General features: G+C 44.6%; 1 protein-coding gene across 4 annotated transcripts in view; it reads left to right on the top strand.

The window, feature by feature from the left end:
• Window positions 1–27,039, top strand: part of TTC24 (tetratricopeptide repeat domain 24) — a 188,595-nt gene that overhangs the window by 95,858 nt on the left and 65,698 nt on the right. For all 4 annotated transcript variants that reach the window (XM_078669637.1, XM_078669636.1, XM_078669638.1 and 1 more), the window contains exons 4-6: window positions 13,536–13,751; window positions 18,673–18,801; window positions 19,056–19,177. In XM_078669637.1, the coding sequence (XP_078525763.1) occupies window positions 13,536–13,751; window positions 18,673–18,801; window positions 19,056–19,177 (467 nt within the window). The remainder of the gene's footprint in view (window positions 1–13,535; window positions 13,752–18,672; window positions 18,802–19,055; window positions 19,178–27,039) is intronic.

Genomic DNA, 27,039 nt, shown 5'->3' with positions numbered 1-27,039 from the left:
AAGCCGTTCGAAAGGTATACTGTCACATCCACCAAACCCATAGGAGGCAGTAAACAGTCCATGAGGTATGGGGTCTGGGGAGACCCAAGTGGTGGGTTATGGTCCACAGGTCACGGTGACTCGGATTAGGTCCAGCATCAGAAGACTTGAACCCCTACTGTGATACACCCTACAGAGACAGACCAAGCATATATCAACTCCACACAGATGTGGGTGGTATGCCTCAAAGGCCACTGCTCAGCCTAATAGCTCATCCTCAGGGAAACCCCTACACTCTTTTTACATCACACTTGCTCAAAGGGCCAGAATGTGCATCCCCTACCACAGACAAGCTCTGCTTCAAAGCGCTAAGAGATCAGGTCATTAGTTAATGGCCACTATATAGTACACGTTGTAATTCATGACAGTTTTTGACTCGGGAAGCATTTAGAAATGGGGTTGTGCATTTAAATGACCCCGATCGGTAACAGTGTGAATAATGAGCTTGCCAGCGGTACATACAGAGATCTCTGAAAAGTCCCAGTGTTGGGGTTATGGTGGGAGTGGACGCAGCTTACTGTAGAACCGGAAGAGGTATTTAAATGCGACATGGACTCGATTCAAATATTGGGCAGCCTACACATTAAAAAAAAAATACACAGGTCCCGATCAGGAGACGCAAACCTACGGGAGATCCCGATCTAGTCGATTCCATGTGCTTGATTTTACTGTTCCTGGAAATACTGGGAGCATTGACAGTCACACCTGCCAAAGGGCCTCTTAATGGCGCCGTGATGGCAGACAGGTATCCCAGTCTAGATCGCATGAAATACGCGTACGAAAAATCCCGGAGTCAGAAGTTTGCACAGTGCTAAAAAGCACAGCAGTGACTGTTTTTAAAACGCAGCGCCTTTTAAAGGCCAACAATGGAAACGACGCGTTGCTGATGTCAGCGCGCTGCTATGGAGCAGTGATAGGATATGAAGGAGGCACGTGGTGACGTAGTTAATTTTTATGACGTCATAAAACGATGGATTCTGGTCATTGCCATAGGAGTCCCGCCCATCAGCTGTGAGACCCAGCAGGATCGACTTGGCGGGGGGGCTTTCCCCGTTTCCTAGCAGTTACTTTCAACTTGTTGTACAGAGATGTTTAACTCTCTCCTGCTCGCATCTAGTTACGCTTCCGGTAAGTTGCATCTAGCAAAAGGTGGGTATACCATCATCACAAAATACACCTTTAGTACATAATAAACTAGCCGTGTCGATAAGCGCTTCAGCGCTCCACAAATTGGTAGTAAGCGCTATTTTTTTTATCCACTCCAGAAGCCGCACACAAAGGCTTCTCTATATTGGCGTCTTTCAGTTCAGAATGCATCCTTAGATAAATAACCAGCGGCCAAGGATTGGAATGTTCAATATAGTGTTTCCATAACCATGACTTTGTTTAAAAAAAAAAAAATCTGTAGTCTTGGAACCGCAGCACAAATTGTGATATATACAGTGCTCAAAAGTGATATGTAGGTGGCTAAACTATGTAATGCTACTCCCTATGTAGGTCTACATACACTGAAACAAGTCCTGTTAAAACATTACAAAATTAAGTGCAATGGAATAAGCCACTCATAGAAAGAGGTAGAGTAGAGTCTGGAACGGACATCCCCAGTTCTGGGTTATATTTACATTTAGGAAGAGGAGGTTTACGCTGTCACAGGACTCAAGCCGCACCACCCTCATTAGGCCCAACAAGATTAGGGTGACCAGATTTTGAGAAGCAAAAACCGGGCCAGGCCAGGCATTAAAGTAGGACTAAAACCTTTAGTCTTACTTCTATGCCTGGCCTGGCCCAGTTTATGCACAGCCTTGTAAATATGTGCCTATATATGTATAAGCTATGCTTGCAAATGTGTGCCTATACGTATATGACCTACTGATGGTCGCTACTAGGTAGTTATAGTAAGGACCTAGGGCCCGATTCCGATCTCACTAGGAAAAAGCCCTCCGTACGACTCGGGTCCGGGGGGCCTTTCCTAGCGAATCGCGCTGTGAGAGAACGACCGAACGAGTACAATGCACCTGTCTGGTGACGAATTCAGTTCGCTAGGACCCCCATTGAACTCTATGGTAGTCTGTATACCGAACGCGTACACAGGCTCCCATAGCAAAAAGGGGTGGGTGGGGAAAAGCATACACCCTGTGGTGGGCACCTCATGGTGTTCGCCACACTGTGCATGCTTGGATCGGGGGGGACCCATGAGCACCCCCGTGACCGAATTGGAAGGCCCCGGGTGAAGGGGGGGCCTATTACGGCCCCCGAAGTCCAATTCCCAAAGCAGTTTTGTCTCGCTGAGACTGAGCCGATACGGCTGTCAGAAGCGTGCATCATACTTGCACGTTTGGAATCAGGCTCAATTGCGCGGCACGATTGATGTACGAACGAGTTGGACTGACAGGATCAGGTTTCGGAAACAATTTGGTCGACGCGGACGAGATCTTTGCATCGTACTTGGTCTTTCGGAACGGGGGACGATTCGGTCCAAAACATAAGCTCTAAATCGGATTTACCTGTTCCGGAACCCATTTGGAGGCCTTCCTAACGACATAGGAAAAGTGTTTTTTGACTCACTTATCACTCGAGTGCCGTTTGATGAATCTTCACTAAGTTTTCCCCAAAAAAGTGACCTCTGCCACGCAGCCCCCCTCCCCTTGTAGAATTTAAAAAGGAGAGCATGGTTCTCCCTTTTAATTACCTTGAGTATATAAATGCCCCAAATCATCTGCAAGCTCCGCTCGTTTGGCCCTGCTTGCTTTTCCTTAGTAGTATGAAAGGTCTTCCCGCCTTTTCCCACATTAATGGACAGTTTAGCAAAAAGCCTCCCTGAGTGCATTTCCCACCAATTTTGGTGACGCATTCTTGATGCAGAGGAATACGAGGATATCTGCACCAAACAAAGAAGCACTTACTTCATATAGTTAAGAAGAAGTACCCCTGTTTGGTGGAGATTCACCTCTTTGTAGTCACGTCGTGTTCTCTTGACGAGGATTCATGTTATCACGGATTTGTGGATGAAGATGCTGCAGGAACAATCACATTGCCTAAATTACATGCACAGAAGGTCACTGAAGACATTACCTTGTAGACCTTTACGCAACTGTAGTGAAGAATACAGTGAAGATGGTGGCCGTCCAGTTGCCTGGCAACTGGACGGTGTGGAAATGCAGCGAAGTGTGGCGAGGTCAGCGCGGATCTGGCCGCTCCTGGTTAAACTGGATGTCTGAGCAGGGAGTCAGGCAGCTCTCCTGGGTCACGCAGGAGAGCGGGGTAAAGTAAAACTCAGGCTTTGGTCGCAGATATCTTGACACCCATAGCTACTATACATTAGGCTGTGTTTGCTTAAACAGCATTGCACTTTGTATAAAAACAGCTTATTTTGACATCAAAACTCCTTCATGACAGCAGCCTCATTGTGTGACCTACAAGGTACTCATAAGTACTTGCCGCAGGGTCGGACTGGGCCCGAAAACAGGCCTGGGCACCAACATAGAAGTGAACCCAGTAGCGAATCAGGTAGGTAAAAAAACTGGCCCACGTTTGCAGGACTGCACTTGTTAAGACACACTTCATAGGTGTTTTGCAAGGTATGACCAGGGCCACTGGAATTAGGTGGCAGGGAAGGGCCAAGTTATGTGGTGTAGAGTTCAGTAAATTATGTGGCAAGAAAAAGCTAATTATGCAGCGTGATGCAGCACATTTTGTAATAGCATTCATTATTTTGTTATTTGTACATTTGTTAACACTATCTGAGCGCTGGTGGCCATTCGGTTGTGTGGCAAATCCATAATTATTTGTAAAACGCTGCGACTGCACATTCACATAATTCTAGTGGCCCAGGTTATGGCAGACCGCATGCATGGGCGCTTGCTACAAGCAATGTTTGTGTTAATATCAGGGAACTCAACAGTAAAAGCCAGCCCACCAGACAATAAAACGGACCCACAAAAAACACAGCGTAACACTGACCTGTAGGACCATCCCTTCTAGCATCGTCATATTGCTCTACAGGCCAGTTGATACTTCCAACACACCACAGCAGCACTTGTTTGGTTTGAAAGCACTTTTGTTTCTCAAAAAGGAGTACATGATAAAACCTTTTATCTGTTTGATAAATCTGAAATGCTTTCTTAGTGGGCCTCTTGTTGGATTAAAATAATTGAAAGGCTAGACTGTACTAGCCCTAAGGCACAGCAAACACATGGCTCAGGGCACCTGTTGCCAATGCACCTCCATTAATTGGCAAATCTGCAATAAACAGGTAAGAAACAGGTTTGATTTCCTGTTTATTTCTGTATTTGAGTTGGGTTGCATAAAAACGAGGCTTCATCTGACCGCCGTGAATGTGGGTGTGGCCCCACACTTTGAGGATCAAAGAAGAATCCTGATGAGAACCCCCAAATTGAATTGGGTTCAGTAACGCGTCGACCCCTCTCAGCTAGCAGTATGTTATGTTAAATAATATTTATTAAGCGCACGTACGCCCGTAGGCTTCATGGCGCTATTGGAAGGTTTGCAGAAACATAACAAAACAAGGAAGAAGCGGAATAAACTATGGATAAGCTTGCCTAAAAAGCCAAGTTTTGAAGGCTTGTCTAAAAGCCAGAATGTCTTGATGGAGTCTCAATGTCAGAGGCAGAGAGTTCCAGAGGGACGCAGCTAGAAAATGGAAAGAGCTGCCTCCCTGACGTTGTTTCCTAATGCGAGGTACTACTAACAAGCTCTTGTGACCCGAGCGGAGAGCACGAGGAGGGGTATACCTAACAAGCAAGCCGCTAATAAATCCAGGGCCCTTACCTTGTAGAGCCCTGAAAATAATGCAGCCGGCTTTAAAGGTTACTCTCTGCTCTACTGGCAGCCAGTGGAGACCAGCAAGACCCGGCCTGATGGACTGCCACTTGGGTAACTTGCAGATCAGCCTGGCTGCTTGGTTCTGGACCAGCTGTAGTCTCCTGAGCTGCCCGACCGGAAGACCCAAATACAAAGCATTGGAATAGTCTAGTCGGGACAGCACAAGAGCAATCACAACTTGGATCAGAGCAGGGTAGGTTAACAGGTGGGCAATTTTCCTGATCTTATAGAGTTGGAAAAAACTTGAGGATACCACCGTCCCTACCTGACTTTTAAGCGAAAGATCTTCATTAAAAGTGACCCCTAGGCTTTTCACTGTATGAGACTTGGCCGGGGGATTTCCCATCTCTGGAGGCCAAAAATGTGGCCCCCAGTGAAGTTCACTCTTCCCAGGCAAAATCAATTCCGTTTTGCCGGGTTTAATTTTAGGTGATTAAGACTCATCCAACTCTGGATGTGTACCATAGCCTCCCGAAATTCGGTGGCCGCGCCAGGGGAATCCAGGCGGAAAATCAATTGCAGGTCATCAGCATAGTTAAAAATTAAAGCTTTAAATTTCCTCAGTGAGTACAGCAATGGACGTAAATACAAATTAAATAAAAGTGGGGACAAGGACGATCCCTGAGGAACTCCGCAATCATTTTTAATTTTAGGGGCTGTAAAAGTTCCCAGTCTCACTGCCTGGGTGCGGTCCGAGATAAATGATTTCAGCCAGCCCAAGGCCGAGCCTCTAAGGCCCGCCTGCTCGACACGGTTGACCAAGATGGTATGGTCGACCGTGTCGAACGCGGCCGACAGATCCAGAAGTACTAGTGCTTGATGGATATCCTTGTCCGCATTGCATCTTAGTACATCCTGGACCGCCAGTGTCACCAACTCAGTAGAGTGGCCTGGTCGAAACCCAGCTTGATTGGGTTCCAGGTAACCTGTGGATTCGACAAAGCTGGAGAGACAACTAGATGCATGTGCCTCCAAGATTTTTGAAAGAAATGGTAACAAAGAAATTGGACGATAATTTGATGGATCGTGGGGGTCCAAGCGAGGTTTTTTAATCAGTGGAATAAGTAGAGCGTGTTTAAACCCTACAGGAACCTTTCCCTGGTCCAGTGATTTATTTAGTAGGGGAAGGATTCCATGAGGTATGGTTTGCCCTATTTCTGTAAAAATGTAGGGTGGACAGATGTCGTCGGGTGAACCAGACTTGACACGTGCCAGGAGTGCGAGAAAGGTTTTAGAGTCTATAGCCGGGAAGGCTTCTAAAGTAGCGGTGTTATAATAAATATCATCCAAGAGAGATGGTATAGGGGAGCTCGCAATATTGCGTTTTATCATGATAATTTTCTCTCTAAAATAATCATTCAGAGAATCGCACAGCTTCTGAGTGGAAACTATTGAAGGGGCTGTCCTATCATCGTCGCAAAGCTCCTTAACTATGTTAAATATATCTTTAGTTTTATTGGATGAGGTTAAAATTCTCTGTGAGAAGTAGCTGGTTTTATGTCTGTGCAAGATTTTTTGGAACTCTTTCCTAGCAGCGCAGTACGCTTCTCTGTCTTGGGGGGAGTAGTTTACTCTCCACTTCCGTTCCTTTTGTCGTACCCCTAATTTAAGAGATCTCAGTTCTTGGGTAAACCATTTATGGGCTTCATTCCCTCGAACACTAGGAACCTGTACAAGGGGGGCATGAAGGTCAGCTGCATGTCGTAGCCAATTTGCCACTAATTTTTCACCATGATCCAGGTCATCATGTGGCAAAGGTATGGATTTACTTAGTACATCAATAAATCCAGGAAGGTCCATGGATTTCCATTTACGAAATTCTTTGCCCATAGATGATCTAGCCTTAACATACACTCGTATTTCTAACATGAACTGAATTAAAAAGTGGTCTGACCAAACACACGGACTAATGACAGGGTTAGATAGTGATAGATTGTGTGTCCAGATTTGGTCAAGGTTATGGCCTTTTTGGTGGGTAGATGAATAAATATGCTGGGTGAAGTTAAGATCTGTAAAAAGGTCTCTTAGTTCTGCAGCTTGAGTATCTGTATCTAAGCTATCAAACCAATAATTTAAATCCCCAATTAAAATAGTTTTAGAGCAACTGACTGCATATGAAGCCAGCTGCTCGGCCAGAAGAGATGGATAATTGGCCATATATTGGGGGGGGCGGTATATCAAGACCAGGATAAGGGCCCCACTCTCAGTATCTATCTTGATCACCAAATTCTCCGTATCCGGGAGAGTCAGAGAGGGTAATTCCCTGAAATGAAGGGATTTAAGGATGATAGCTGCTACGCCACCTCCCGACTTCCCGGAGTTACGGTTGGCTGTCAAAATATAGTATTCTGAGGGGAGTGCCGCAAGAATATCAGGGAGAGAGTGAGGGGTTAACCAGGTTTCAGACAATAAGAGGATATGAGGCTTTACCTCCTTCAAGAATAAAAAAATATCAACCTGGTTTTTAACCAGGGATCGGGTGTTAAGATAGTAACAACACAGATTATGAGTTGTTATAGGTGCCGACCGACGCTCAGGATTCGAAGACGACATAACCTGGGCGTCGTCTGCGTAAAAAGGGGGGGAGGAAAGACCCAGCTGTTGAATACGTGTCAATGTGTGCGGGGGCAAAGGACATAAGCTCGGTGCAAGGGATGTGTGGGGACGTAGGGATAATAATTCCACAGATGAGTACCTGAGAAAATGGCCAGGGGGAGGGGGCCCGGGTCCCGGTCGGCCGCGGACGGGCGCAGACGGGCTCAACTCAGGCGCAACTCCGGCGCGCCTTCGTCGCGCCCGCTGCGCTCGTCCGCTGCACTGACACATGAGGGACCGTTAATGTAGGGGCGGAACTCGGGGGGTGTGGCGATGAGGTCACTCGCCTCGCCTGTGCAGCCCAGCCCAAGATGGCGCCCCCGGCCGTTGCGATGCCGCCGAGGCGCTCCGCACCCAGCCAGCCGGTGCTCTCAGGAGGAGTGAGCACGTAAGCGTCCTGTAGTAGTGGGGATCCAGAAATGGTGTGTAGGACAGGTTGAAGGTTCGTGGTTTAAAAGCGCGCCTCTGCGCTGAATTCGGCAGAGCGCCGGTTAAAATGACAATCGCCAAAGTCAATGGTTTGTCTGTTCTGCTGCCTTCTCAGCAACAGGCGTGGACCCTCTGCCACAGTAGCCACTGCTAGTTTGAGGAACGTTCTGTATACAAACAGGACATTTAGCCTCCTGTAATTTTTGTGTGGTCTAGCTGTACCTGGCATGTTGCAATCTTAAAAAGTATCAATTTTTTGCACTGCCTTACAAATAAGGACTGGTCTGTTGTCCCTTGTTATATTGGGTCATTTGTTCACATTTGTTTGCTTTTTGATGTGTTCCTGTTTGGAAGGTGTATTATGTCATTTTCATTTGTTTTCAATTTATTGTGTAGTATCTTTCTCTATGACATGAATCAAATGTCGGCCATGTTTGTACTTGAATGAAATAAGAAAAGGTGGAATAAAAGCACCATAACCACTTAATGATTTAAGGTGGTTATCTTTGAAAGTATCAATAATTAAGCCACGTCCAAAGCAGTCTCTATTTCTCTAGTTATTTTGTGGCCTAGTTTGGACGCAAGTATAGGCCCAACCCCGTGGTGTAATAAACTTGTAGAGGTCTGGCATTGTTTGTATCTGCTTTTCAACATATGGAAAAGCCCTGCTTTATAAAGCGCTTTCTAAAGTCAATTTAGATTCCATGCAAGCACTCTGGGTTTTTCACAATTGGGGAACTGAGGTTACATTGAGTTCACATTACTTTAAAGATCAGACTGGAATTCAAACCCAGCTCTGTTGATGAAGTGGGTCCTATAATGAATGGGCAAAGACTTTGTTTCTCAACCAGTCCTTTATCTTCTCATTGTACATCTAGTGGCCTAGTGCTATGAAATGGCTGGAAGATGGCATTCATGTGCTCTATAAAAAATTTAAAAAATAAGATATCAGTAAATAAGTACATTTGCAAATAAAACATTTTTTTATGAGAATAACAAAAATATGTTTTGATGGTGTAATAACAGCAAACTACTTTTTGTCTTTTAGAAAAATAAGTGAAACATCAGCAGGTCTGTTCACGCCCTTTGTTGGCAGTTAGCTCTCATGCAGCAGTGGGTGCGTCTGCATTCAAGAGAGTTATCAATGAACCAGTAACCTAAGAGAACTTTTACTTTTGAGGTGCTATAGTGACCCCTCGCATCAGTACCTTACCATCTTCCCCTTTGATGCTCATTTACAACATAGCGCTGAAATACATTCACGACAGTCACTTTCTCTAACTTCTAAGGCTAAGTTGACCTGGGTCCTTTCCACGATGATGTGAAATTTGGCGTTTGTCTGTGAAGCCCTCCGTGGATACATCCTCCTTCTTCGTAAGCTGTATTGTTCATTATACTTTAGTTGATGGTTGTTTTAACTTTAAGTGGAACACTATGTCCCTTAACTGAGCGCTTTATCCGGGTCTGTTCAAGATTATCCAATCTACTATGGTGCTTCTTAATCTCACAATCAGGTAGAAAAACTGATGTCCAAAACATGTTTGTTTTTGGTGCAACAACATTCTATTTATTTCCAAGTTGAATGATGTAATTGGCAATTTGAAGGTGACACAACATTCTCTGCATAAAAGGTTGTTGATGGAAACACTCAGAAAGGCTACCTTAACCTCATCATGAACTCTATTTGTGAAGTTTCTGAAGATCCACTTTGCATCTTATTACAAGTGCCCTTGTGTTCTCATCAGTTACCAGCATCATCTGAATTGCATTAACTTGCCAGGTTAGGAGGGTTTCACGTGGGGAGTTGTCTTGTGATGAATAAGTGGGGGCAAATGAGGAATGACCCTTTCCGCCAGTAATTTCTCATTTCTGAGGGTGCCCACATGTTACACCTCTTAATCATTCAGTATTGCAAGTCACTAAGATTTTCTAAATCCCAATATCAGTAGCTTGGGAAAGGTGCCTATAAATACCAGGACAAAAACTGGGGCACCAGCACAAAAACTGACATCACCAGGTCACAAATCCCTGGTAGTTAAATAAACTGAGAATCTTGGGTAACCGCGTGGCTGCACAAATTCACCGCCACTCTTTCAGTCCTGCTCCTGGCTCTTTATTCGGTCCCTGGGGATAGATCTTACATTAATGTTCCTCAACAGTGGGATTCTGGTGTTTCACCAGTAATCTTATTCATTACAAGCTCCACCTCTCACCTCAACAGTGCTACAATAATTTATGGGTTGGTTCTGCTGAATTTTGGTAGAAATTCAGGTAGCTGTGATCCCCTCTTATAATGTAGTATGAGAGGGATCTGCTGCAGTTTTGTTACGAAAAGTCTTCCCTTGGACCACCTCCATGAAGGCTTCTCAGGTGCCCGGGAGTACTGCTACTCGGCGTCAGATTTAGTCAAAATTCCACTGCCTCAAAGACAGCTTTTGGTCAGTCAGGCCCAGTCACGACTTTCTGCTAGGACATCACAGATACTCCGCAGTTTCTGACTGACTCTCGCCATAATCAATATTTGTTGTCATGCTCGACTGCTTAAAATAGGTTATATTTGTACCTAAAGGAAGGGATCACATTTTGTTCCTGTGAAGGCAAAGGTGCTGTAACACATCAGCAGAGTGAGAGCTTCTCCAGGTAGTAGTTGAATGAGACAAGGGGTTCACTTTCATAATATCTCATCTTCAAGTATTTGGTCTTTGCAGAGGACTGCATCAAAAGTATTGGATTGTGTAATATTTTGTTATTCAAGTATTGAAAGTTTTAATATTGTCTCATTTGGTTAGTATATGACTAAGAGACATTGTGATTTGATACAACTTCCTATTTAAAAAAATAATTACTTTTTAGGATCTTCAGTCACCTCTCAGAATGTATTTCATTGAAGTACCTCTTCTAGAGGATACACTGGATCTGCTCAGCTCAGATGCTTTTTTAAAAGAAAACAAATAATGACAAATAAATAAATGGTATTTTATCTGTGGGTGATTTCTAATTATCTTTGGAGCTATTGCCCTAATTTTGCTTATACTTGGGGACATCCTGTTATGTTCTTAGTTTGATTTTAGGGACTGAAGCCATCTTCTTGCCCTAGTTTAGTACAATGAGAAAACCAGTCTTGGGGTACAGATGTCACATAGTGGCAGAAGGCACATCATCTTAAATTTCATGGAGCTTTTGAGATCTGGATCCTTCGTACTCTTTCATCTTGGCTACTTAGTTAACTGCTTCCTTGTTGTTATTGGTTTGCCCTTGCTTCAATCCCTGAATGCCTGGATACTCTTATGGGTGAGACAGATCGCGCTTTATAACTTCCCATTAACATCAACATTAATATTAACTTTCCATCATTGATAATTCTAGTGCCCAGGCAGTGGGAGGAAATTTATTTAGACCAGAAGGCTCTTTAACTTGGATGAGGTTTTTATGGGTGGTTCCTGAGGATATGAGGAAATGACTTCAATTTTGATATCTTCCAGATTGGGGAAGACGTCCTGAGAACCTCTCTCTCTACTGACAGAAACTGCGTCATGGCGGTTCCTGTCTATGTAGGAGATGTTTGACGCACGGTACCGTCAACTATGATGGGTGGATGCCAAATGTTTCGAAAGTTTTTTGTTTTTCAAACATAAACTCCCAAAACAAGAGTTTTTTATTGAAGAACAAGAAAGCATGAACTCCACACAAAGGGTGCGGACAGTACAATCAACTCTAAATGATGAACCAATCCGCCAAATGCTAAATCACGCCTATATCATAGATCTATGATGCCCTAGGTAGAAACTGCAACCCTTGTTGGGAGTCCTGGTGTTGTCCTTGCACTGGTCTCATGAATTCTGAAAGCAGCAGGAGGAACAGGAAGTCAACAAGCAGTCTGAAGAGCCCTGCTTACTTTTTGTAGTTTCCACATCGAAATAGGAGACGGTTGAGGGGCTAATATTGAGACAGGGGTGCAACCCTGTGATGTCATAGGGATCAAAGGGTGTTGATGTCACTTCCGCTTCCCCTGCCATTTCCCGCAAATCGACTGATTTGATACAAGCCTGATATAAAAAAATACAAAACCTGTGCAGAATACAGAGAACACTTGAGTACTGCATGCAGCGTACCTACAAACCCAGATTTCCGGGTGGTCTTAATAAGGGATGTGGTCCACACATTTTTTTTAAACTAGTGATAACCCAGTTGCTGCTTTTTACTTAGCTGCACATCATTGGATACTATAGGCTGAAAGCTGAGATTAAAGTTAAATGTAGGTAAAGCAGCCTTTAAGGATGTTAAAAACTGAAAAGAATCAATCAAGGTGAAGGTCTACAGGGAGCCCAAACAGTAGCCCTTAATATATAGCATTTCCAGCCCAGGAGGTGGGCTTATAAATTCTATCTTTCAGGAGGTAATGTCAGTTTATAGTACAGATCACACAGCACACATTCATTGGCTGCCTGCGCCTTTATTGCCTGAGCTTAAGTGGGCAGTAAGTATAACCTACCAGTAACTATGGTTACTGAACATCAGTACCAGGCCACCAACTCAACTACGTAGGAACTATGTAGGATGGTAATATGGGCCTAAAGGGTTTAAAAGAAAAATAACATTCATTTTGAAAAATTGCAGCATGGGTGGATGGAAATACTTACCATCTGTCCGTTTAAAACTTGGTCAGCAATTTCAGAGTGTTGCTTCCGTCTCAATGATTTATCTAAACATCCAGCATTTTATTTTTCTCTGTAAAAGACTTTCGAAATAACAATCATTTAATTAATTATCCTTACATTTATCAATGTTGTTTTGTTAAATTAACATAGTTTCCGATATGTGTACTTGTATATTTTTTGCTTACAGCACATAAGGGTAACACTTAGGGGGTGATTACGATGTCCATCCGCCATCGTTGCGGGGATTGGGACTGGCCGCCAATAAGGCAGCGGTCCTGCACATGAGATTACGAGGCGACCACCACCATGGCGGTCGCATCGTGTATCTCTAACATTGCTGCAGGTGCTGCTGGTTGCAGCACCCGCCACAATGTCATAAATGCACTGTTTGCATTTCCCTGCACTACCTGGCAGGCACCACATGGTGGTGCCTGCTACCTGGTGCAGGGAAATGTAGGGGGGTACCATAGGTGCCCCCAGAGTGCTAAACAAAACTCCACTAGCACAAGGGGGGCCCGCAAAGGACCCCCAAAGTATATCCCGGCCAGCTTTTACATGGGGGTTTCACCGCCATGGAAATGCTGGCAGGGAGGCAGCATTGTTATATGGTGGATGGTGCTTGCCAGGCACCGCCACTATTCTACTGATGCGATGCAATCCAACAGGCAATCGTTAAAATTGCTGCTGTCAGACCCATCGCGGACGGACTTCCGTCCGCCACTCACACCATTCGCCATCGCAATCTGACGGGCAGGATGTGGCCGCACGATTGCGGTGAATCCGCCACCGGCAGGCTGCCGGTGGCAGATTCACTGCAATCATAATGACCCCCTTAGTTGTGTTTTTCCTATTACTGTATTTGTAACACTTATTTGTGTCTTTCCCATTACAGTATTTTTATTGAGTCCCAGCTTACTACAAGGGCATACAAATACTGGCTGTGTACAACAAATGTTCCCTTTTTCTTCACAGGTAAGCTGTACAATGATATTGGCCTCACTTATTCCCAACTTAAAATCTTTGCTCTGGCTGCGGAAAGTTTTGAGAAAGCCCTTCCTTTCTGCCAAACTGAAGGAACGGATGGGCGGAAAGAAGCTGTGGTCTTGCAGAACTTGGGCGCAGCTTACAATACCCTGGAGCAGTTTGAGATGGCGGTGGAGTTCCACAGGAAAGCAGCTTACCTTCACAGTAAGTTGCCGGAGCAGAACACAGATACTCCGGAAGGTGGAAACAGGTGGCAACATTGCTTATTTTGTGAAAGTAAAAAAAAATATATATATGTACAGGGACCTAAAATGTTCTTAGGTGCCTGCCGCTGCCGAATGCCTTCGTTGCTGAATACAGTGCTTAATTTGAGCCGATGGTTTCAGATGCTCGGCACCAGCACTTAATTGCCAACACTGGTACTTATGACAGTCTGCCACAAGGTGGCACTGTTTGTCTAAATTAAAGATGTGCACAACAGTTGTTTATTACTTAAATAAACATTCAAAAGGACTAATACCTGCTGCCCAAGCCATTCTCATCGCTTTGGGTGCCTGAATTGCCGCACTTGTAGGAGTGAGATGGTTAGTAGTTGTGTTGGCACTGGCAGGGTTGGCAGGGGCAATGGGTAGTACAAGCTGCAGTGGCCTTCTAAGGAGGGCCCTGATACTTCTTTTTCACAAATGTAGGACTGGCTGAATACTAAGATTGGCAAGTTTAATTCCACTTCATGACTCTTTCTTCCACCACCTGGTAGTTCTGGTTTCTTTATTTCACTCTTGCGGGTTCTTCCTCATCCTTGCTTGTGTGCCTTGCCACTGTTTTCCTATCTTTCTGTTAGTCATTTATTCGACTTTTTTTGCCATTTTCTCTCTTGCTCTGCGTCAGAGACTAATGGTCAAAAATATGACCTGGTCCCCAAAAATGACTACTGGAGCTCACCACCGCAACCACAAACACAAATTAAGCATTCATGGAGGTAAACGAAGGCTGCAAAGCAGATGGTACATAAAGTGATAGACAGGAGATTACACCAGAAAAGACTGAAACTCACTGAAGGTGATGATATCCACACAGACATGTGGTAAAAAGGTTTATTTTACTGTATCACCGCCTTGTCATTCAATTTCCACCCAATGTACCAAAGACGTTGGGTGCAAATGAAACCGCTGAAGGGAGTGGTGACCACTGGGGCATTCTGCCAAGGAGTGGAGCAGTCCTTTGATATTCTGAACTCCACCCGGTATGGTGAAGACCCGGGAAATTCACCTGTGTTAAGGCATGCTGGTAGTGAAGAACTTTCTCTGTTAGTAGCAGAGGAACCCACAAGGTCAATGCATCTCTTGTCGCTGCTCGGCATCAGGAAAAGGCAGTACAATATTGTACAACCCGAAAACATGATGAGGATTCGGTAATGTGAATGACTGCGACAATCACCCGTTGACTCTTTCTGCGTGCTTTTTCTTCCCAAAGGAAGAGCATGATCCCTGCAAATGTCAGATGACACCTGATGAAGACAAGTGAATCCTGAGGAGCACAATACACACCTTGCAACCCTGTTTGATGGGTAGGGCTAAAATCCTCATTAAGATACCCAGGTTAGGGAACACCGTCCCTCGCTTATTAATATTGCCCTAGAATAGAGGTTCACCATCTGTGCACAGTCGGCCTGCTGACCATATCATGTGTTGTTTCTTGGTACTTGATCCTCCTTTGGCCTTTCTCGAAGATGGCAGGGAAACTGTAAACCAGACGAAAGTTGATGAGAGGAATGCTTGCAATAAGTCAAACCGCTGGCAATCAATCGCTCAGGATAGCATTCCAACCCATCTTTCTTTTGCCCACCATGCCACCTCAGATTAGACACAAACAAATGTGACTCAATCTTGGTCCTGCTCTAATATGAACAGTCTACCCTGAATTGCCAAGCAAGATCCTCTCTGAATGGGAACACAAGCAACCTGTGCTCAATGTACCATAGAAGTCAAGCTACAACCTACTGACAAGCTCCAAATAGGGTGAAACCAGTCTGAGGTTGCTTGTGGTCCTTCTAGAGGGGGGTCTCGCCTGGCAGTTCGGTATAGGCTGTTAGCAAGAAGAGCAGGGTCTACTGATGTGCACAAGGCCAGCCCTTGTCTGGAGTGGTATGGTGGTCGAAACATGCTGGACTGGTATGAAGCCCGAACAATCGCCAGTGGCTGAGATTAATTGAAGCATTCCATCTATCACCCCCTGTCGCCGCGGAAACTGTGTAGCCCTATTTCCTTATTAAATACTCTATTTTTTCCGTACCCCTGAAACGCTCACAACCCACCCCAAAAAATAAAGATCCACTGTTTTTAGTGTGACTTTGAAAGATTGGACACTTTAAGCTCCGTACTAAGTATCTTACTGTATCTGTTGTTAAATATTTATTTAATGGTGAACCCCAGAAAAGTTGACTTGGCTCCAAATCGAAGTGACATATGTGAATACAAAAGTATAAAACAAAATTCGTAGACATTCAGATTGTTATAAATGCAGATGGCGATAAAAGATTGTGGAACTAGGTCATTTGTAATTTCTATTTCTAAAAGTAATCCCATTGTTTCCTCCAGAGGCTAAGCACCCCAGGTAGTTACCTAAACTGAGAATGCTTGCAAATTGGCAAAGCAACAGAGAATATTAAAACTACAAATTTAGGGCCAGACGAACAGAGAAGATAGACTGACACATTAGGATAAACCTGTGTGTAGCTGCTCCATCAAAGTTTAACGTTTGCATTCTAGTTGCTTTGCTTTTTGCATGGTACAAATGTCATGTATAAGGAGGGAACATTCTCTATGTCATTCAAGAGAGCAGTGTCTTTTAGATGCACAAGGATGCTGAACTATTTAAAATACATTTGTAAAAAGGGCTGTGTGGTGCATTCAGGCAAACCATATTGCTTCTTTTTTAGTTTCTATTGTGTGTGCATGCAGGTAGGCTAGACAGGAATGGCCGCATTTCCCCTAGGCCCTGAAGACCATAGATAACATTAGCAAAAACAGTTATGTGATCACACCAATAGTTTCAAAACATATTTCATGATTAGTGGACAACAAAACAAGGCATTGCTGAGAGAAGTGAAATTAATGAAAATGGCTGCCATGTTATAGTTTAATTAAGGTGCACACATATTCTACTGAAATCACTATTACTTTAGTTTGCTTAGAAAACTAGGGCAGACTCTTACTTATACCGTCTACCCCTCCTGGGGTACAGGTCATCAACCAGGACTCTCCAGCCATCTCTGTCCTGTTCCTTCAATCTGACTCCAGGCGTAACCCATCTCTTTACAGTCAGCCTCAAAGCCTCAGCACCAGGTGTTTCTTGGCCTTCCTCTTTTCTCCCTTGAGGGTTCCAGGTCAGGGCTTGCCTGGTGGTGTCTGATGCAGGCTTGCAGAGGGTCTGATCTATACAGCCCAGCCTCTTTTCATTATTTCTTCATGAGGGGGGAGTTGGAAATTCTGCTGCCATAGGTCATTGTTGCTGATGGTGTGTGACCCTCGGATTTGGAAGATTTCCTCAGTAGGTGTTGATGAAGGTCTGGACTTAGTTGTTGGTGGTCACTGTTGTCCTCCAAGTTTCTGCTTCATACATAAGGACCATTTTTATATTAGTGAAGCCTGATCTTTGTTTTCAGCGTTAGGTCCTTGGAGCTCCAGATCTTCTTTCGCTGAATGAAGGGATCCCTTGCTTTGCCAGTCCTTGCCTTGACGTCGGCGTCTGTGCTGACCTGCCTGTCTATGACGCTGCACGGACAGGTGAAGGCCTCAACCTCTTCCAGTGCATCCCCTGTAAGAGTGAATACAGTTGTGCTGGCCTTGTTAGCCTTCAGGATTTTGCTTTTTCCAATGTGGATGTTGAGGCCAAGTTGTGCTGATGTGGCTGCCACATTGTTGGTCTTCTCTTGCATCTGCAGATGGATATGGGAGAGTAGGGCCAGATCTTCTGCAAACTCCAGGTCGTGGAGCTGCGTCCAGAGTGTCCATTTCTTTTTGTTGCTGTAGATATCTTCATGATCCAGTCTCTGGCCAGTAGGGAAGAGAAAAGATGAAGGCAAACAACCCTGGCGGACTCCAGTCCTCACTTGGAAGGCTTCTGTGTTTTGTCCTCCATGGGCTATCTTGCAAGTCATTCCCTCGTAAAAGTGCCTGAAGTTTCTTATGAGTTTATCTGGCATACCGTAGTGGAGGAAGAGTTTTCAAACAGTCCATCAGTTCACGCTGTCAAATGACTTCTCATAGTTGATGAAGTTGACATAGAGGGGGGAGTTCCATTCCATCAACTGCTCAATGATGATGCACAGTGTTGCAATCTGTTCTGTGCAGGATCTATCTGTGAGGGAGCAAGCTTGCTGGTCTCGCAACTGAGCGTCGACCTGTTCCTTCATTGTGTTCAGGATGACTCGATTGAACACATTGTCTGAGGTTGATAGAAGTGTTCTCCCTCTGTAGCTTATGCAGTTACTCAGGTCACCTTTCTTGGGGATCTTGGTCAGATATACCTCTTTCCAGTCTGATGGCAACTTTTACTTTTCCCAGATCCTTCCAAACATGGGGTAAAGCATATCTACGGATGTTTCAGAATCTCCATTCAGTGCCTCTGCAGTAATGTTGTCAGGCCTCGCTGTCTTCTCATTGCTCAGATGTCTGATGACTTTTCGTATTTCTTCCTTGGTTAGTCAGCTGCAGTTGATTGGCAAATCTTTGCCAGCTGGCTGTATGTATGGTGGAGACTGCAGCTCGAGCGGGTTCAGGAGTTCTTCAAAGTGCTCCACCCATCTTTGTTGTTAGCAAGCCAGAAAGGCCTATTAAAGACAAACGTGGGCAGACCTATAGAGGAATCGTTAGATTCCACAACAGGCTATGGAACCTCAAAGAGGTTGTTAGGGCCTGCTATCCCTCCTGGAGCCCTCACCGCCTTTGTAAACCCAAAGCCTATTGAGAAATGTTCGGTTCCTTCTGTAGATCTGTCCACCTTTGTGGCTTAGTTGCTGAATGTCAGAGTTCTCAGAATAGTCAATGCAAGGTAAGGATTCTTTTATATGAAAAGTAGAACAATCAGAAGGAAGGTTCCACAATGATGTTTCTGCTTATTTCAGGTATTCTGGGTAATCGGAGGGCTCAGGGCCAGTGCTTTGGAAACCTGGCTTATGCCTTCAGCCAGCTCGGAGACAATGAGTCAGCATCTGACAATTACCTGCACTCACTTCAAGCTTTTAAGGACTCGGGTAAGGAACTCACTTGGTAGCATGCCACTTCCAAGCCCCACGGAGAGGCTCTACAATCTTTAAGTTGAAGTCATACATATCTTGAAGTTTGCTCACAACCCTTCTTTTCTTCTTCCACCATATCCCCACCAAGTATCATATTCTATACTGTCAAACGAATAAAAAGCACAGTCCACTTAGCATTTCCTTTACTATGCGCTATCAAACATGTGTGTGACCAGTTCTTCAACCTGTCTCCTCATGCACTTTTGCAGGTGACATCCAGGGGCAATGGCAGGCCTGCGAAGGGCTTGGAGCTGCCAGATTCCGTGTGGGGGACCCCGAGAAGGCAGTGGTTTACTACAAGCAGGCATTGTCTTGTCTCTCCAAAGCCCAGGTATGTTACACACTCTGTCATATCAATAGGAATAGGTGTTGGACCCTGCTGTTGAGCCACACAGACAAGTGATCAGACCGAACAGATGCTCATCCTCAGAACTCTAGGTATGAGCCACAAAAAATTGCGAAAAGGCACCATTAGAAGGACTCCTATGAGCAGGTGCTGGTTTATGAGTTTTATTCCTGTTAACCGCATGCGCGCTAAGCGTTTTCCCGCTGTGCGCTGAGTTTTTCAAAAACCTGCGGTTAATGACAAGCTCAGCTCGTCATGAGTGTACGAGAGGCGTAACTCATGACGAGCTGAGCTTGTCATGAGAGTCAAAGGGGTCAACAAACATTGGCAGTTGTACACCTGGAAACCTGTATGAGTCACATGTTTTCTGATATGCTACTGTCAATGTTCTATGACAACCCTGGATATTGAGATTACCCCAGTGCCAAATTCAACGCACACTCTAATTCCACAGTGCTTTGCTTCCTTGTTTTATTCACACAGCAGGACAAGTATGAAGGAGTGATGAATCAGGAGCATCTTGGCCAGTGGTTAATTTGTAAAAAAAATAAGTGCCGGGCTATTGTCAGGAGGCAGCTTCCACCACCCAATTTCTCCTTTTAGCCCCACCTAAATCAGAACCAACTGCTAACCATGAACTACTACAAGTGGGGAGAAGATGTGACATAATGGCCAGAGCTGCCGACTACGGAGCTGGGGAACCAGGTTTGAGTCTCGGTGTCGCCTCAACATCCTGTGATTCTGTACGGATCACTTAATCTCCCTGTCCCTACCAAAATTGAATGTGTCCTTAACTGGTGCTTAAGCCTCGGTGTTGATGATTAAGTGCCGGGGCTGAGCACAGAAAACCACAGGCTCAAATTAAGCACTGCTCTCAGCCATGGCCAAGCCTGCGAGAGAGACTCCTCAACATGTGGGGGATGGAGTGTTTTCCCCTCGTGAATTTCCTATCAAAGAGGTCAGCACACACCTGTGTACACCGAATCAGAAAAGGGGCTCTAACAACAATTGTCATTACCACTTCTCGACCACCTCCCTCTCTCCCTTCGAGCCTATCCAGTTCTGTTTTTTTCATTTACATTAACAGACTTTTAGTCTTATTTTTCACATATAAATTCTGGACTATGGGTTCCAGATTGCAAAGAAAACCACATCAAATGAGCTGATCATGCACTACATGAGATCATTTGAGAAGTCTGTTCTTTTCTTTTCTTATATTGTAATCTTTTTAAATAGAACAACGGTCACAATTTTTGAAATGGTGTTCTAGGTTGTGTTTTTTTCTTGCATATAGTGTGTTTTTTAAATACTTTTTTACAATGTGCCCATGTAGTTCTTCTATGTCAAGGGTGTTGCCATTGTGGTCCTTCAGCATCCAAGCTATGTGCCACAATGTAGTCCTATTTTTATGTCTATGGCGCCCTGGTGATTGGGTTTGAGAATCTGGTCAGCCCAATCAAGGAGTGGGTCGTGCATCTAGCTGAAGCCACCTGAGCTCCGCCTCGAGTCTTTCTGTACATGTAACCTGAGACTGGTGACTGCAGGGGAAACGGCCACTACAACGAGGCCGTTTCCACGCACACCATAACCACGCATGCATTACAACGCATGCGTGGTTACAACGAGAAACCTTTACCACGCATACCTTTACTACGAAAAACGTAGTAAAGGCATGTGTGGTAAAGTAAAACAAAAACAAAGGGGGGGAATTGGGGGTCTCCCCCCAACAAAATAAAAGTGTGGGTTTAAAAAGAAAAAGTCGCACCTGTTTGAAAAAAAAGATGTGACGGAGATCGGCGTCTTAAGAGGAAACGGAAAAACACTTCTGCTTCCTCTTAATGACGTACAACGTCACCACGGAAAAACGAGGAGAGGTAAGGAGAAATCAGTGGGTGTTCTAGTAGAGAGTTAAATTAAAAAAGTAGATTTATAGGGTGAAAATCCGTTAACATGAAAATACCATTTACATGCATACTTTTACAACGATTTTCGTTGTAAAAGTATGCGTGTAAAAGGTATTTTCGTGGTAAAGGACGTGCGTGGTGACTGCATTCCGTTGTAACGCATGCGTGGTAAAGGCATGCGTTACAACGGAATGTGTTGTAAAATCATACAACCGACTGCAGAGCTGAAAGTCTGCAGCAGTAAGTGCCCTCGCCCTCACCCCAGTGGTGGCCGCTTTGGAAAAGTAGTGGTAGGGCAGGGGAAAAGGGGGCTCAATAAAAAAAAAAATAGTTCACTTACCTGTAAAGGACTGTCGCCTCTCCTCCATACTCTTCTCTTTCTGGCAGCACAGAAGCACACAGGCTCCCAGACTCCCCAAAGCCAATCACAAAGCAGCTTCATGATTGGTTCAAGCGGCCTGATTCAGCACTCAGGCAGGGAGCGTGAGCTTGTGCCTGTTCTCTCCACCCGGCTGTGCAGTACAACTGGGTGGAGAAGTGCCAAGTGTGCATGATAGTTTGGCCGTCTCAAGGTGGCCAGCCAATCCATCTTACACACTTAATGGTGCACATTATACCACTCCTTTTCCCTCACCCTGTGACACAGCCCTGCCCTAACCTGGCTCAGGCTCCATACAGAAAAATAAAATGATAATATTGTAACGTTATTACCACTGCGTTGTTATCATATTCTTTTTCCTTTCACACTCAGTGGGGCGACGCTACTCTGCTGAAGCACAGGAGCTGCCGCTGCATCGCCCTGTATTGCAGTGACTGCGTCGACTCTTGGGTGACAGTTGAATGATAGTACGACTGGTTGCCATGTGTAGCACCACTCAAGCTCACTACATTGGGTCAAATCTTATGCTGATAAACTTTCAGGCATGTTCTTGGCAGATTCTACATATGCACTACTATATCCATCACCTCTCCTCAAAGAAGGTTCAACAGTTGCAAAGGAAACAGTTAAACGTTGGAAACATATTAAGTGAGAGAGGGAACAACATCCCATATCTAATTCGAACAATTGGGGATCAAGGCTAAAATTCCTGCACCAGCGCTAAAAGTGCCCAGTATAAATGCCTAATATGGTGAAGGTGCAAGTGGCCTAGAACATAATCCCCTATGTCCTATTAGTGAGAGAAGTGAAACAGATCTCCTACTTCCTCCACACAACATATGCACAAATGCCCTGCACTCTTAAAATGTTTAGCACAATCCTTTTGTAAAAATCGTCACACTGTTCACATCATTACAACGTTACTATCATTTTCCCAAGAAGTTCAGGTGAAGACTCTTCAATTTAAAAATTGGTTCTTTTATTCAAATTTCTTTAAACAATGGATAGCCAACGCGTTTCGTCCGTTACCGGACTTCTTCAGGGCTTTTGACTTCCTTATAGCAGTCGAATTTAAGATCCTTATATTGTATTGTTAAGAAACTCAGTCAATTTCAAAGAGAGTGGCATGCACGCTTCAGTGGCGTTTCTAAGATTCAAGAGTATTTTCACAACAGAACGTGTAGATCCGCGAATGTCAGCGTCCTGGTTTACATGTGGTCATCTGGTTTCCAGATCTGGTGCAAGTTTGATTTAGTGCCCTTGGTCTAGTTGTACAAGAAATAGAAATTCCTGTCTGTCATAGCATGTACTTTCTTTCCTCATCCCATTACCCCCATCGTTCTCTCACTTATCCCCACAGTATTTTGCTGCTAATCCTGGAAAGCATAAGGTACAATATAAACACCAATATGGCATGCTAAGTAATTTACTTTGGCTAAGAAAATTTTAATCTTCTCCACAGTCTTTTCTGCTGGGTTGGTCAAACGTGACCTTGAAGTGGACACGAAGGAGGTTGGGGAGTGGGTGTGGGAGGTGGTTGAATCATGGTGTGCGTGTGGGTGATCAGAGTGCAGGAGCAATGAGAGAGTAGAAGGTGCAAGAAGAAATTCCAAATATTATAATATGTCATCCTATAACGTGAGTAAAAATATGCTTGATCAGATTTTGAGACTGCACAGGTCTCTTGTATAGAATTAAACACCTTTTATATGCTTGTGGTATACATGAAGACGTGACTTATGTGTTCTCGAAAGTCAATGTGGTGTGTAATCTTTGTAGTCACTCTGTGTGTCAAGTGAATGCAGTCAGTATCTACCAAGGAAACAGGTCGTAGGTAGACAAGGAGAAGGCGATACCCAGCGTAAGATAGAATCTAAGCTAGAGGCAACGGCAACAAGGGAGAATGAAAGGGAATGAAATACAGGAATGGATAGTTTTGGAAGAGGGGCAAATCATAAGAGAAAGAAAATTGAAAGAAGGGTTAAATACTTTTTCAGGTCAGTATAGGTGCTGGACAGATATGAGAAGTCCATTTTTCTTGCAGGTGTGACAAGAGAGCAGAGGAGAGAAAAAGGAAAGGGGAACAGAACAAAAGAGAAAGAAAGCAAGTGGAATGGAAAAATACAGGCAACAAAGAGCGGTTAGAGTGCTAGAGAAAATGGTACTGAAGAGAAGGATGGGGACCTAAAGAGAACCAGGAAATGGAAGAAGGTAGGGTTGCACAGTAAGGAAAATAATGGGCGGATTGAGACCACCGATGGTGGTGGACTTGGGTGTCCGAAGTGAAATTCATGCAGTCATCAACACCTACTTAATGAATCCACTGACAACAGGGCTACAGAATGGGAGGACATGAAGGTAGCATGGAGACACAAGTGTATGAGTAAAACAAAGAGGAAATACTAGAAGTGCAAAGTGAGATAGAGAGAACGTGGGGCACGGATACGTTTACTCGTAGGGATGACAGGCAGAAACTACAGAGGGAAGGAGATACAGCGGGGAAGTTATTACCTTGGTATTGAAATGGGAGAGGTTAGAACTAGCACAACTATATTGTGGCTGAGAAAGCCAGATGTTATGGTAGCACTAACCCAAACCAGTATTAATGAGATGCTACATGACCACCCTGCTCATTTGTATAAAGGCTCTGAGAGGGCTGTGTTGGATGGGGTTAGGACCTATCTGAATGGTCTAACATTGCCCAGATTGACATCTGATCAAGCTGACAGCCGAGGGAATAGAGGAAGTGATCTGAGAAATATCCAGGTGGAAAAACACCGGGTAGTGATGGGCTTCCAGCAGAGTTTTATCAAACTTGTAAGGGGCAGATAGTGGGAAAACTCAAGGAAGTCTACGATGAGTCCTAGACCCAGGGTAGACTACTAGACACAATGAGAGAAGCCATAATAATAATGACGCTTAAATGAGGCTGAAATCCTCTCAAACTGACCACTTACCATCTATTATCAATGATTAATACTGATATTAGGCTTAGTGAGGTAGTTACCGCTCTCGTTCACGAAGATCAGTGTGGCTTTATGCCACGGAATAGAACACTTTTAAGTCTATTCAGGCTCAATCATATATTGCAGGCTACTGGCCAGATTGAGGAAGGATGTGTGCTTGTTGCACTTGATCTAGAGAGGGCGTTTACTCTCTGGGTCGGAAATACATCATCTCGGTTTTGCAGGATATGGAACAAGCTTGAGGGCATGGGGATTTGTCTAATACACAAACCTGACAGCCGTGGTTAAGTCATGAAGAACTGTATGCAAGGCATGGTAGATAGGTGAGGCCACAAGACAGGGATGCCCACTCATCTTAGCTATAAACTGTTTGGCAATAGGATTTAGGCAGTCCCTTAGGGACTGGAGCATTAGAGTAGGCACAGGAAGACATGGTCTCCATGTATTCCGATTATACCCTAATATACATCAGATGACTCAAAGACATAATACCAATCCTTTTAGAGTAATTCAAGTACTTCATAGGCATAGTAACACAACAGCTCCCCATGCAAATGCTCTTAAAGTTGCCATACCAAATTCCCTTCGGTATCCTGCTTTTAGAGACAGCTGTTCATATCACTAGTCGCAAAATACTGGTCACAGTTTGCGACCAGTGCTGTATTTTCTGAACCAACCAATGTACGAATGGGGCGGCTCTCAAAAGAACAATTCTTAGTGGGTTGCAAATCGACTTAATTCATAATTTTAATGAGTGATGTCGCAATTTGTAAGTCACTAGGAATCGCAGTCATCACATGGATGGTAGCTTGCTGGGGTCAGCAGACCAACATGTCTGTGATTGCTTTTAAATAAACCAATTTATTTCCAAAAGCGGCCTGTTTTCCTCAAAGGAAAACAGGATGTGAGGAGATTAAAAAAAAATTTGCAAAAATATTTAATCATTCTGAAAGGGGAAGGGGGCCCTGAGAACCCTTCCCTTTTGTGAATAGCTTACCACTTCATGTTTGTAGCGGGTAAAGTATCAACGTTTTGTGACCGGATTAACTCCTAAACACGTCCCTTCCAAATACCTAATTAGTATTGGATTGCAAACCCAAATTGCGATTCAGCAACTTTTGCCCAGTCACAATTTGTGGTTTGTACATAGCGAAAGGTATTTTTATGATCATAAATGGGTCGATCTCTGAATTGGGCCGTTAGCGACCACAACACTTTTCAACATTTATCACATAGTTCTTAATTCTATCAGTGTGATTACATGAGCACTTGTCCAATATTAATGAGGCCTCTTTCCATAGTACAATAGCCATTTGCTTGTTTAAGGCAAAACATGCTTCTATTCCAGACCAGGAAACAACATTTACAACACGGACAAAACCATGCGTTCCATTACTACACAAGCGTTACCACGCTTGCCTTTACCATACATATGCTGTAACTATGCATATGTGTGGTAAAGGCAGTCAGCACTCTAGATTTAGAGCAGATGGGTGGGGAGAATGGAAGGAACAGGAAGGATCGGGATGCAGCTTGGTGAGTAGGGCTGGGGGTCGGTTGTTAGGGCTAATGGCGAGGTAATTTTTAGGGCCGGGGACGGTTTTAGGGCTCAAGGCAGGGCTGGGGGTCGGGGTCATTTTTAGGGCTAGGGGCCCGTTTCAGGGCTCAGGGCGGGGGATTGGGTGGTTTTAGGTCTGGGAGTGGGGTTGTTTTCAGGTGCCGGGTTTTAGGACTCAGGGCGGGGGATTGGGTGGTTTTAGGGCTGGGAGTGGGGTTGTTTTCAGGTGCCGGGTTTTAGGACTCAGGGCAGGGAGATGGGGTGTAATCTTTACCACACATATGGACAGGGCCGGACTGGCCGTAGCAGGCACTGGGCAAACCCCTGGTGCGCCGCACGGGTGGGGCCGGTTTTGGGCCCCAGGGGGCCGATTTTGTTACAGGGCCTTTTTTGCAGCATAGCTGCAAAATCGGCCGAAAACCGGCCCTGCCAAAGAGCTCGGCGCACCCCCAACCCCGGGGGTGGGGGGCCCGTCGAGCACCTTGCCAGGGCCGGTTTTCATTCCCAGTCCGGCCCTGCATATGGATTTACCAATCATGGCTTTACAAAGAAATGTGTTGTAAAGGCATGCATGGTAAAGGCATGCATGGTAAAGACGCGGTCGTGGTAAAGACCGCGTTGTTAAGGCGCACAATATAATTGTATGCGTGGTTCCCTCATATGACCTTCCCGACCTGTCTGCCTTGCGTGATGGAGACTGAGGCTTGCAAGAAGAGTTTATATTGCAGTGGAAAAAGGAAACAAATACAATTGCCCAAGCGGCTTCACTAAGGTTATTCTGTGAGTAGTTGTCTTGAACTTGACGTACATGGAAGTTGACATCAGTATCCAGGCATGATTTATGAAGAATTTTCTGGTAGGAGCTACATGTTACTGGGGGTTTAAAAGTCACTAAGCCATGAACTTCAAGGTGTAAAACATGCTGAAGAAAACTTTACTCCTGATTCTTAAAATAAAATTGATATCTGTACATGCAGTTTTAAGATCTTGCATGGGTACAAAGTTCAGAATTTTTAGAATTCCTAGAGGTTCCCCATCTT

This window comes from Lissotriton helveticus, chromosome 12 (genome assembly GCF_964261635.1).
Source record: "Lissotriton helveticus chromosome 12, aLisHel1.1, whole genome shotgun sequence".
In the NCBI taxonomy this organism is placed as follows: Eukaryota; Metazoa; Chordata; class Amphibia; order Caudata; family Salamandridae; genus Lissotriton; species Lissotriton helveticus.
The sequence above is the reverse complement of the archived record's forward strand: the minus strand, read 5'-3'. Positions and strand labels throughout refer to the sequence as shown.